This window comes from Malassezia japonica, chromosome 2, assembly GCF_029542785.1.
Source record: "Malassezia japonica chromosome 2, complete sequence".
NCBI lineage: Eukaryota > Fungi > Basidiomycota > Malasseziomycetes > Malasseziales > Malasseziaceae > Malassezia > Malassezia japonica.
In genome coordinates this window covers 1,319,021-1,330,363 of record NC_083371.1, presented here as the reverse complement: position 1 = coordinate 1,330,363, position 11,343 = coordinate 1,319,021, and the positions used below count along the sequence as shown (strand labels likewise).

General features: G+C 57.0%; 5 protein-coding genes across 5 annotated transcripts; 1 reads left to right on the top strand and 4 right to left on the bottom strand.

The window, feature by feature from the left end:
• Positions 1–157: 157 nt before the first annotated feature.
• MJAP1_001834 (uncharacterized protein) lies at positions 158–660 on the bottom strand (the record flags this gene model as incomplete). Its single annotated transcript, XM_060265784.1, has 4 exons — positions 158–208; positions 251–387; positions 499–587; positions 626–660. 4 exons carry the CDS (start codon positions 658–660, stop codon positions 158–160), a joined length of 312 nt encoding a protein of 103 aa, XP_060121767.1.
• A 177-nt stretch (positions 661–837) lies between these two features.
• MJAP1_001833 (uncharacterized protein) lies at positions 838–2,269 on the bottom strand (the record flags this gene model as incomplete). The annotated part of the gene is made up of 2 exons (XM_060265783.1): positions 838–1,421; positions 1,447–2,269. 2 exons carry the CDS (start codon positions 2,267–2,269, stop codon positions 838–840), a joined length of 1,407 nt encoding a protein of 468 aa, XP_060121766.1.
• Positions 2,270–4,465: 2,196 nt separating this feature from the next.
• STE23 (insulysin) lies at positions 4,466–7,792 on the top strand (the record flags this gene model as incomplete). Its single annotated transcript, XM_060265782.1, has 1 exon — positions 4,466–7,792. One exon carries the CDS (start codon positions 4,466–4,468, stop codon positions 7,790–7,792), a length of 3,327 nt encoding a protein of 1,108 aa, XP_060121765.1.
• Positions 7,793–7,830: 38 nt separating this feature from the next.
• On the bottom strand, positions 7,831–9,159 carry ENO1 (phosphopyruvate hydratase; the record flags this gene model as incomplete). The annotated part of the gene is made up of 1 exon (XM_060265781.1): positions 7,831–9,159. One exon carries the CDS (start codon positions 9,157–9,159, stop codon positions 7,831–7,833), a length of 1,329 nt encoding a protein of 442 aa, XP_060121764.1.
• A 260-nt stretch (positions 9,160–9,419) lies between these two features.
• On the bottom strand, positions 9,420–10,696 carry MJAP1_001830 (uncharacterized protein; the record flags this gene model as incomplete). The annotated part of the gene is made up of 3 exons (XM_060265780.1): positions 9,420–10,362; positions 10,467–10,603; positions 10,694–10,696. The coding sequence occupies 3 exons, from the start codon at positions 10,694–10,696 to the stop codon at positions 9,420–9,422; spliced, it is 1,083 nt and encodes a 360-aa protein (XP_060121763.1).
• Positions 10,697–11,343: the final 647 nt, after the last annotated feature.

The window sequence follows — 11,343 nt, the reverse complement described above, 5'->3', positions numbered from 1 at the left end:
CGCTTAAAAGCGGCGGCCGATTTACGTTTCTCTTTCCCGGCGCACTAACGTACGTACTCCTGCTAACAGCAGACGACAGCAAGGCGTGGCACCGGCAGACGCACTACTCGAGGATGTACAGTAATAGGATTGATAATTCATTATTGGTGAACAATGTCTACGCGACCACTTTGCCTACAATGTTATACCGCTTCTTGTAGTACTCAAACTGTTAATGGTCAGCATATGCTCTTCTCGCCATGGTACATACCCAGTCGTTCAGGACCTTCATCTGCGCCTCATCGAGCGTGGAGTAGTCGGCCACAGCGTCCTCAGGGTTAAGGCTCGACATACCAAGACCCCGGGACGCATCCTTGCCAGCAAACACATGGTAACCGCTGCCAGGGGCTAGAGGTGAGCAACGAATAAACACACACCATACATCTCGCGCCTAGGAGACACGTCAAATACTGTCCCTGATACGTGTTAGTCTCTGTCCTGACGCTGCGCACGACGTACCTTTCACAGCAACGTACACAGGCTTGGACGGGTCAGCACCGTTGTACTGCGCCAGCTGCTCGGGTGTAAAAGGGTCATCCTTAGGGGGTCTGTGTGATTAGTACCGCATGTATCTTCGATAACCTACTGCGTAGGAGTCGTGCTAGGTTCGAGCTTGCCCATGACGATGCAGTGCACGTAGCAGCGGAGTGTCGCTCGCCCAAAAAGCTGACTAAAGTGGATATAGGCTGCGCGCGTTGGACGGAAAGTCAGAAAGGTAAGGCTATATATATATTCACAAGCTCTACGCCAGGCAAGCCAGGGCAGGAAAAGGCCCTTGTGTACGATATTTGAACGTATTTACTCGGTGTAAGACACACCCGAGTCCTCCTTCGAGGGGAAAACCGCCGTAGACTTCGGAACACCGTTAGAATTACGGTAGAAAGCAACAGGCTCCTTCTCCACGAAGCGGCATCCACGGATCGTCTTCCAGAGCGAAACGAGGACGTTTTCGTTGGATTTCATGTAGTGCACGCCAATACGCTTTTGAAGCGCCTGCGAGGCCTCCCAGGCGTGGTAGTGAGGGATCTTGCTGCAGACGTGGTGCACAACGTGCGTCTCGCTGATGCCGTGCAGCAGCCAGGGGCCGACAGGGCCGAGCCAGTTGCGGTCAACCGTGCAGAGAGCGCCACGGGGGAAGGTCCACACCGAGGCGTCGTAGTGAGGCACCAGAGGGTCGGTGTGCTGCAGGTAGGTGATCATTACCAGCCAGTTGTTGGTCCAGAGGTAGGGCACAATGTAGTACTTGGCCACCTCCTCCCAGCCGCCCGGCGAGAAGTAGGCCCAGGCGCAGAGAGCGGAAAGAGTGAGGCCGATGCCTAGGTTGGACACCATGACCTGGCCGCGATGACGCTTGTCAAAAATCACCGAGTCGGGGTTGAAGTCTGGAGGTTAGCGTGGTAAACTTACGATTAGTGCCCTTAGGGAAATGCATCTGGCCTGAGACGTTGAAAAGGAGGTACAGGGGCCAGCCGACCAGCTGCTGGATAAGAAGCTCCAAAAAGTTAAAGAGGGGCGCATCTTCAAGAAGCTCAGCAACGCGCTCGCCAAACGAGGCGTTGGCCTGCACGTTCTCCATGGTCTTGTCGTCACCAGCAGGGCACAGAGGAAGCTTACCCTGGTGCTCACGCGTGCGAGGAACAAAGACCTCGTCGCGGGTCATGTGGCCCGTACCAGCATGATGGCGGGCATGCGAGATGCGCCACGAGTGGTAAGGCACAAGGAGAGCAGAGTGAAGGAACCAGCCCACCGTGTTGTTCACATCCTTGCTGGGGCTGAAAGCACGATGGCCGCACTCGTGGGCGATAACCCAGATACCGGTAAAGACCAGGCCCTGGGTAAAGCTGTACAGGGTCCACAGAGTGTAGCGAACAGCGGTCTGAACTGCCGACTCCGAGGCGAAGGAAGTCGAGAAGTGAACGTAGGTGGAGAGCGTGTCAATCCAGGTCGCAGCGTACACGAGAGCAGCGACCATGGCAAAGTCCGCCAGAAGGTACAGGCTCGATTTGAAAGTCGAGCGCTCAAAGCAGTGGCTAGGGATCGCAGAGAGCAGGTCCTGAGGGGTGAAGTCAGGAACCTTGTACTGGAATAGTTCCTTCTGATCGAACGGCTTAGCCTGACGGGGAGCGAAGCGAGGCGCAGCCTCGCTCGTCTTCACTGCCTCATCGCCAGTGTTGACCGTAGGCATGCGCTTGACGGCGCCCGTAAGGTTCTTCTCCATAGCCGTAGACATGATGGGAGTGGCTTGGCCAGGTAATTTTCCTGATAGCGAGCGGCGCTATTATAATACATGCACACAACACCCCACGTGCAGGCAGCGATGCGCCGGCGCCAGTCAGATCAGCTGCATTGTGCTCATATGCAGCGTGCGTTGCTGAGGCATCTCGTCACTAGGTCTATGCACTAAAATGTATCACTAAATATATCGATGCAAATGATTGGATATATCTGTTCTACGCCAAGCGCGGGGTACAGCCGATAGGTCAACTGTCACAAATCAATTGGCGCTGTGATTGGCTGCATGTCGCTTACGTTTTCGCTCCTGCGCAGCTGCACGGATTCGAGCAATCTCGTCGGTCACCGTTGTCGTATTTGCGCCAGTGGCTTGCCGATTGCCCGATGGATTACGACTTTCCCCGCCACGCGGCGTAGGCCTTTGTCCACACGGCGCCAAGTGTGGTGCGGGTCCGAGCTGGGCTGCACCCAAATTTGTGTTGATCCAATTAGGAATTTCTAGTAGTTCACAGAAAGATGTGGTTTGGGGATTGACATACACGTGTGCTAGAGTTAGAAAGCGCGTACGTACAGGGTTTGGACGGATCGTGCTGTTGATCCACTTGGACAGGCGCCGTGCGAACAAATTGTTGCACATGGCGGATGTTCAGTGGATCCTCCACCGAGGAAGCAGCGAGCCGCGCATCGAGCCCGGCCTGTTCCTGGGCAATAGTTTCCTCAAAAGCCCTATCATGGGGACTCGGTAGAGGCTTTTGCTGGCGTTGTAAAGAGAAAAAGGGGTGAAATGCGCGCGTGATGGCAAGCCATCGCTTCTGGAAGTAGAAAGGGACTTCGGGTCGTTCCTCGGTGGGGGTCTTGTATAGATCCGCGTCTGCTGGAGCGCCTAAGTTGAAGAAATACAGATACTCTGCCTTGGGGACGCATTTGCTAAGCGAGAGGAACTCGGTCACAATGCGCTCCGAGGCAGGGTGAGGGGCGGGGGTTGCCGTGGGCATAGTGGTGGCCGTTTTCGGAGGCTCGTCAAAATCGTCGCCAATGTCGAGCGCCTCTGGGTTACCCACTTGCGCATCGGCTGGTTTTTGTTGTGGGATGGAGGCTGCAGGCGCTGAATGTGTCGGGTCATCCGTCAGTAAGCTGAAGTCGACGCGCGCAGCAAAGCGCACATGCAAATGTGCCGAGAACCAGTACCGTGGCCGCAGCTCTGCCAAGAGCACTTGGAGGGGTGGCGATCCCAGCGTGGATGTCTCGATTTCCTGGCGAAAGAAGGGTTTTTTACGCACGAGCGTCGCGGTGTCGCCGTAAAGTTCAATGCCGTTCGGCCAGTCGTGCGACAGAAAAATATCTGGCCGTGGCAAGAAACCAAGCTTGGTGATGTCAAATTGACGAGTGTGATAGACACTGCGCAGATCACCCGGTGAGTATGGCTGGCGTTCGTAGCGCCCCTTGGTATAGTCGTTCACCTTGAAGATCCCCGATGCTCCCGCAATGGTCAGGCCACCGACCTCGACGCAACCTGCGGCGCCAAGGTAGTAAATGTTGGGCGCGATCCAGCCGCCATAATACCTGTGTTAAAAGGGACGACGTACAGTTCCCAAAAGTAATTGCTAGCTTCGTGATTGCCTCCAATTACCAATGTTAAAATTGGGGCAACCTTTTCTCCCGAGTAGTACCGATGAAAGTCCCCAAGACGCCGATACTTCACCGGCACGGCCAAGCTGTGCAGGTCGGACTCGTTACGAATGGCCTGAATAAGGTGATGTCGCGTACCTGGACGTCGCCGCATAGTAAGACCAAATCGACACGTTCAGATGTTTCCTTTTCATTCGCGAGGATCTGCTCATAGATCTCGTCGAGCTCGCCGTGTGAACAGCCTTCCACGGCGATCTAGGTCAGTCGCACTACGCACTCGCATGCTGCTGCCCTGTGCTTGTATGGAGGCTTATGGAAAGATTAGTCAGATGCTTGCGAACATCTGAGCGCAACAAAGGGCTAACGTGGATCCGTGCAGCCACCGTTGCTGTTCATGCTTGTTTCCAAGCAGCTGTCACTGAGGCCTCTCATTCATTCGAGGCTTCGTTCTATTACCGCCCCTAGTATTGCAACTAGAGTGCCGCAACGCACTGTCGCGCAACTCACGACCCCTCGCGTTCTGCGTCCTGTGTCGAGTACTCCAGTGGCGTCTAAGCGTGCCCTGATGGTGAGCAACTTGCAGAGCGCACGCTCGATGGCAACCGTGGCACCTTCTTCTGGTGCCAACGTGTCTGCGTCTGGATTTGTGCAGAAAACAATTAAGTTAACGGATGGCAAGCAAGCTACCTATGAGGCATTCGGTAAGCCGATTGAAAAGCCCCTGCTTGACAACCGCGAGTACAAGCTGATCCGTCTTCCGAACCAGCTGGAAGTGCTTGTGATCAGCGACCCAGAAACTGACAAGGCAAGCGCCGCGATGGATGTCCGTGTCGGCCACCTGTCGGACCCTCACGACCTGCAGGGTATGGCGCACTACTGCGAGCACCTCCTGTTCATGGGCACTAAAAAGTACCCGCGTGAGAATGAGTACAGTGAATACCTTTCGAACCACAGCGGCAGCTCCAATGCCTTTACCTCGCTCGAAAACACCAACTACTACTTTGACGTGGGCCACGAGCACTTTGAAGGTGCATTGGACCGCTTTGCGCAGTTCTTCTTGGAGCCGCTGTTTGACGCAAGTTGTTCGGAGCGTGAGATCCGTGCTGTAGACTCGGAGCACAAGAAGAACTTGCAGTCGGATCTCTGGCGCTCGTTCCAGCTGGAAAAGAGTCTGTCGGACGCATCGCACCCCTATTCCAAGTTCGGTACCGGTAACCTCACGACGCTATGGGAAGAGCCTCGTGCACGCGGCGTGGATATTCGCCAGGAGCTGCTTAAATTCCACGCGGAGTACTATAGCGCCAACATGATGAAGCTTGTCGTGATTGGACGCGAGTCCGCCGAGCAGCTTACCCGCTGGGTCGTCGAAAAGTTTTCGAGTGTGCCGAACAAAGGAAAAGCCGCACCGCAGTTCCCCAACTCGCCTCTTGGCCCCGAGCAGTTGGGTACACAAGTTCTCTTCCGCACCATCAAAGACCTGCGCTCCCTGGAGCTTACCTTCCCTTTCCCGGAGCAGGTGCATCTCTACAAATCCAAGCCTGGCCAGCTAATTTCACATTTTATTGGCCATGAAGGTCATGGCTCGCTTTTCGCATGCCTCAAGCAGCGGGGATGGGCGAATGTACTGAGCGCCGGCTCGGGTGTCGGTGCCGAGGGTTTCGAGCTCTTCAAGATCGCCGTCGACCTCACGCCGGAAGGCTACGAGAACTATGAGCAGGTGGTCGCTGCCATTTTCCAGTACCTTGACCTGCTCAAGTCGCAGACCATCGAGGACTGGATGTACAACGAGGTGGAGAAGCTGAGCGAGCTGCGTTTCGCCTTCAAGGAGAAGTCGTCGCCTGCTTCCTATGGTTCGATGCTAGCCGGCCAGATGCAAAACTCGATGCCGCCCGAGTGGGTTCTGTCGGGCAACTACCTGCTGCGCGAGTTCAACTTGCCGCTGATTCGCGAGACGCTCACGTACCTCCGTCCCGACCATTGCCGCGTCATGCTTGCCGGTCGCGAGCCTCCAGCGGGTCACACGCTCGATTCGAAGGAGCGTTGGTACGGCACCGAGTACACGATCGCGCCGATCCCCAAGTCGCTGCTCAAGCCCGTCAAAGCGCTCGACGGGATGTCGATGCCGAAGCAGAACGAGTTTATTCCGTCGAACCTCGATGTGATTGGCGAGAAGGACGCGGCTGCGACGCCGGCTGGCCGTCCGCGGTTGCTGAGCAACACATCGATGGCCCGTCTGTGGCACAAGCAAGATGACCGTTTCTTCCTGCCCAAGGCCAACGTCTCGATGTTGCTCAAGACGCCGCGCGTGAATGAGTCGCCGCGTTCGGCAGTGCAGTCGCGTATGTGGGTCGAGCTGGTGAAGGATGCGCTCTCTGAGTTCTCCTATGATGCAGAAGTCGCCGGTCTGCTGTACAATGTCGACAGCCAGCTTGACGGCATTGTCATTGTTGTCGCAGGATACAACGACAAGCTGCAGCTCCTTCTCCAGTCGATTCTCGACACGCTGACCAAGCTCACGGTCGATCCCAAGCGCTTTGATATTGTGATGGACCAGGTCCGCCGCAACTACCAAAACTTCGACTTGGAGGAGCCATACCAACACGCTGCCTTTTACTCTACGTACCTGCTCACCGAGCAGATGTGGACGCAACACGAGAAGCTCGCTGCGATTGACTCGATCAAGGCGGAAGATGTGCAGAAGTACATTGCTTCGGCGTGCGAAAAGATGCATATCGAGATGCTCGTCCACGGCAACATTGCTGCCGAGCAGGCCGAGGGCCTTTTGGGCCAGGTCGAGAGCCACCTAGGTGCTTCACCGCTGCCGGTGAGCGAAGTTGCTCCTGCCCCGTCGCTGCTCCTGCCCGAAGGGAGCAATACGGCGTGGAAGCTGCCGGTGGAGAACCCTGGCAATGTCAACTCGAGCTTGGAGTACTACGTCCAGGTCGGTACCCCGACCGACGTAAAACAGCGTGCAGCGCTCGGCCTCTTTGCGCAGATCGCACACGAGCCGTGCTTCGACCAGCTGCGCACCAAGGAGCAGCTTGGCTACCTGGTCTTTAGTGGCGTGCGCCGCGCCGCCGGTTCGATGGGCTTCCGTGTGATTGTGCAGTCCGAACGCGACTCAGACTACCTCGAGTCGCGCATCGATGCATTCCTCGACCAACTGCGCAGCCTCCTCCAAAAGATGACGGTGGAAGAGTTTGAGGCGCACAAGCGTTCGCTCATCAACAAGAAGCTCGAGAACGTCAAGAACCTCGCCGAGGAGACGACCCGCTTCTGGTCGAATATCCACTCGGGTTACTATGACTTTATGAACCGCGAACGCGATGTGGCACTCCTGAAGGAGCTCACGAAAAACGATGTAATGCACCTGATGGATACGTATGTGCATCCCAGCAGCACCAAGCGCGCCAAGAGCGTGACGCATCTCCAGTCGCAAGGCACCTCGACGCCACTGAGCAAAGAGGCCTTCGAGGCCTTTGCCGACTTCCTTGGCGAGCACGGATCGCCGGTTCCGGTCGAAGCGCGCGACGAACTCGCTGCGCAGGCGCAAAGCGTGCAGGCGCTTAAGACGATTGTTCAGGCCCTGTACGCCCAGGGCGCCGCGTCGACGGACCTCGAAGAGCGCCAGGTGCTCGAGGCTGTGGACCGCTTTGCGGCGCAGCACCCTGCTGCCGATGCCACGCCGGCGTCCAGTGCGGCGGTGCGTGATGCGCTGCCTGTGCACACCATCGACAACGTGCGTGCCTTTAAGCAGCACCTCAAGAAGAGCGAGGTCCCTGAGCCTGTGTTGCCCTGGGCGGACTATGAAGAGGCGCCGCAAGCGACGCGCGAAGCAGAGCTGGCAATTGTTCCTCCGTCGGCCAAACGTAGCGTACGTGCAAACATGTAGAGCGTAGGAAAAAGGGTTACTACACCATTACAGGAAGTTTACTTGCGGATCACCTTGGGGGCGTTGTCGCCGCTGGTGAAGCCGTCAATGCCAGCGTAGACCGCGTCGGGCTCGGTCGACTCGATGCGGAGGAGGGCGTTGTACTTAGACACACGCTCCGAACGGGCCGGGGCACCGGTCTTGATGATGCCCGAGTTGAGAGCAACAGCAACGTCGGCAATGGTCGTGTCCTCAGTCTCACCCGAGCGGTGCGAGACCATGACCGCCCAGTTGTCCGACTGGGCGAGCTGAGCAGCCTGGATCGACTCCGAGATGGTGCCGATCTGGTTGATCTTGAGGAGGAGACCGTTGCAGGCCTTCTTCTCAATGGCGGTCTTGATACGCAGGGGGTTAGTGACCGTCAGGTCGTCACCAATGATGGTGATGCCAGCCTCGGCGCGGAGCACCGACCAGGCCTCCCAGTCGTCCTGGTCGAAGGGGTCCTCAATCGAGATGATGGGGTACTTCTTGATGTAGCCGAGATAGATCTGGGCGAGCTCCTTACCCGAGATCCACTTGCTGGAGTCCGAGTTGGGGTTCTTGAAGTCAAGGTCGTACTTGCCGTCCTTGTAGAACTCCGACGAAGCAACGTCGAGCGAGATCTTGACGCGGCCCTCGTAGCCGGCCTTGTTGATGGCCTCAATAAGGAGGTCAAGGGCCTCGTCAGCCGACTTGACGTTGGGGGCGAAACCACCCTCGTCACCAACGTTGGTAGCGTCAATGCCGTACTTCGACTTGATGACCTTCTTGAGGTTGTGGTAGACCTCAGTGCCGATCTGCATGGCCTCAGTGAAGGTCTTGGCGCCAGTGGGCACGATCATGAACTCCTGGAAGGCCAGGGTGTTGCCGGCGTGCGAACCACCGTTGATGACGTTCATAGCGGGGGCGGGGAGGATGTAGGGCTTCTTGGTGTTGGCAATCTCCGCGAGGTAGGCGTAAAGCGGGACATTCTTCTCACCGGCACCAGCCTTGGCAGCGGCAATCGAGACACCGAGGATAGCGTTGGCACCGAGCTTGCCCTTGTTAGGAGTACCGTCGAGCTTGAGGAGGAAGTCATCAATGTCCTTCTGCGACGTAACGGGGATTCCCGACTTGATCAGCTCGGGGCCGATGATGTCGTTGACGTTGGAAACAGCCTTGTCGACACCCTTGCCGACCCACTTGTTCGCGTCACCGTCGCGGAGCTCCACAGCCTCGTGGATACCGGTCGAGGCACCCGACGGCACACCAGCGCGGAAAAGACCCTTCTGGGTCCAGATGTCGACCTCGACAGTGGGGTTACCACGCGAGTCAATGATAAGACGACCTTGCACCTTCTGAATGCTCATGTTGCTACTTCGTGTAATGGAACTACGGAGCCGGCCCGGCCCTGGTTCTTATATAATCCATGACCTTCTACCCCGGTCGTGCGGGGCGGGCATAGCCGTAGTGGGCACGTGCTCGTGCAGCTCTCCCAGGGCAGCCGGCCAGCCAGCGCGCATTGTGCGGATCGCCGTTCCGATACGCTCCGGCGGCGAACGTGGCCCAAGCGCTGCGGCGAGACGCAGAAAGGGCAAACAAGATGTGTGGAGAAGATGCGTCTAGGTGTCTACTCTACGAGGATCCAGGGGACATCCATCAATTCCCACCATTCGGCCTCATTCTTGGCTGCCTCGGGGATGTCACTGTTCCCTCGTTGGTAGGAAGGGAGGCGCGTGCTTTTTACGAGCCGCTTCTTGCGCGCCCACGGCGTCGAGGGCAGCGGTTCGCGTACGTAGAACGGAGGATTCGGCAAGTCTCCAGCGCTCCGACACAGTTTCTGTAGGTGCAAAAGAAGACCACGCGCGACGGCGGGGTACATTTTGGTCTCGTAGTCGGCATAGAGCACGGCAATCAGTTGATGCAGCGTCCAGGGATGCCGAGGTCCTTGTGCAAGCTCTTGCTTCCGCACAACACGGTCAGAGAAGGCGACCGCCTCGGTCGCAAACGCCTTGTCGCCAGGCCTGCCACAGAGAAGCGCAAGGATCTGCTCCTCGCGCTCGAGGCGATGCTGAATGTAGCGGCGCAGCGTGTCTTTTCCACGCGGAATTACAGGGCCGTGACCAGGATATAAGACATTCTCGCCAGAAGCTCCAGTAAGGGGCGTGCCGTACACGCCGAGGGGAGTTGGGCGGCGGCACGACATCAACGCTTGACTCCGTTGAATGCTGCGCAGGTAAAGCACCAAATCTTCAAAAACAGTTGAGCCGCGGCCCAGCACATTGTCACCTGTGAGCAAGATGTTGTCCTCCTCCAACAAGAACGATGCATGATCCGCAGCATGGCCAGGCGTATAGAGCGCACGGAGCGACGAGACCGCGGTCGGGTCTTCCGGGTCCTCTACGCGAATGGTCTGACCATCCCGCAGTGGCCACAGAAGCTCTTGGCCAGGTTTAGCATCGGGCGCATGCGCATACGCATCGGAAGAGATGCCAGCGATCCGCGCAAAGAACGTCCCGTCCGTCACCGGCTCCACGAACTTGTGCACGCGAGGTGCAGGGACCAAGTCAGGGCTTTGCTTGCGCAGCTTCTCAAGCATACGTAGAACATACGGCATACCGCCAACATGGTCGTGATGCCAGTGTGTCATAATACTGGGTTAGTTTGGCATACATACATATCGGTAATCACAATGCACACAGGCTGCGTATCATCCGCTTCTTCTCTGGTCAGGTTGCCGCGGAGGACGGCCTCAAGAAAAGGCGCGTAGTCGTCACGGTCATCACCAGTGTCCACAAGGATGGCAGGAAGCGGCTTGGTGCGAGCGGGCCAGTTCCAGTCGCAGGGTGGCGTAATAAGGTAGGTATTGGTGCCTAAGCATGTCAGCGAACGTGGAGGTCGTACCATTCAGGGTGAATGAGCTAGGATTTTGCCCAAGAATACGGACGGAACGGGTATTCAAGCGCGAAATATCGCGCATTGCGTCCAAAGGCGTCCCGGCGCTGGCGGAGCTACTTGCAGAAGCAGACATCGTTGCAGCGGGTGACCTTCGCGCATCACGAAGTGCTGTATTTTAAACAATGTTGACTAATCAAGACGCCATTTACCTCCACTGTCGTCATGCTGCCAGCGCCGGATGCTGGCTCGCGCGAGTACAATGAGCAGGTCGCATGGGTACGTTTCAAGGCCTGACACAAGACTGCAAGCTCAGAGCCGTCTATGAGCGATGTTGCGGAAAAGGAGCGCTTGCTCCAGTACGTCTCTTGACTCACACAGTGAAATCACGGCATTGCAAGGCGACCTGAGCAGTAGGTTCTCTTTTCTCACCGCAGCCATGCAGCAGCGCTTGAACCAAGTCCAGGCGGAGTGTATCAAGTCCGAGACGAATAATGAGATGTTGCAGTCGTATATCGACAGCATTACGAAAAAGCTTGCTACGAAGCAGTAGATGTACATGTACGCTAGAATCCACCCAGACGCTTCTTTCGCTTCGGGGGCTTGGGACCCGCGGAACGCTGTGCAAAACGCCCGGGCTCGATTTGAGTTTGCACAGC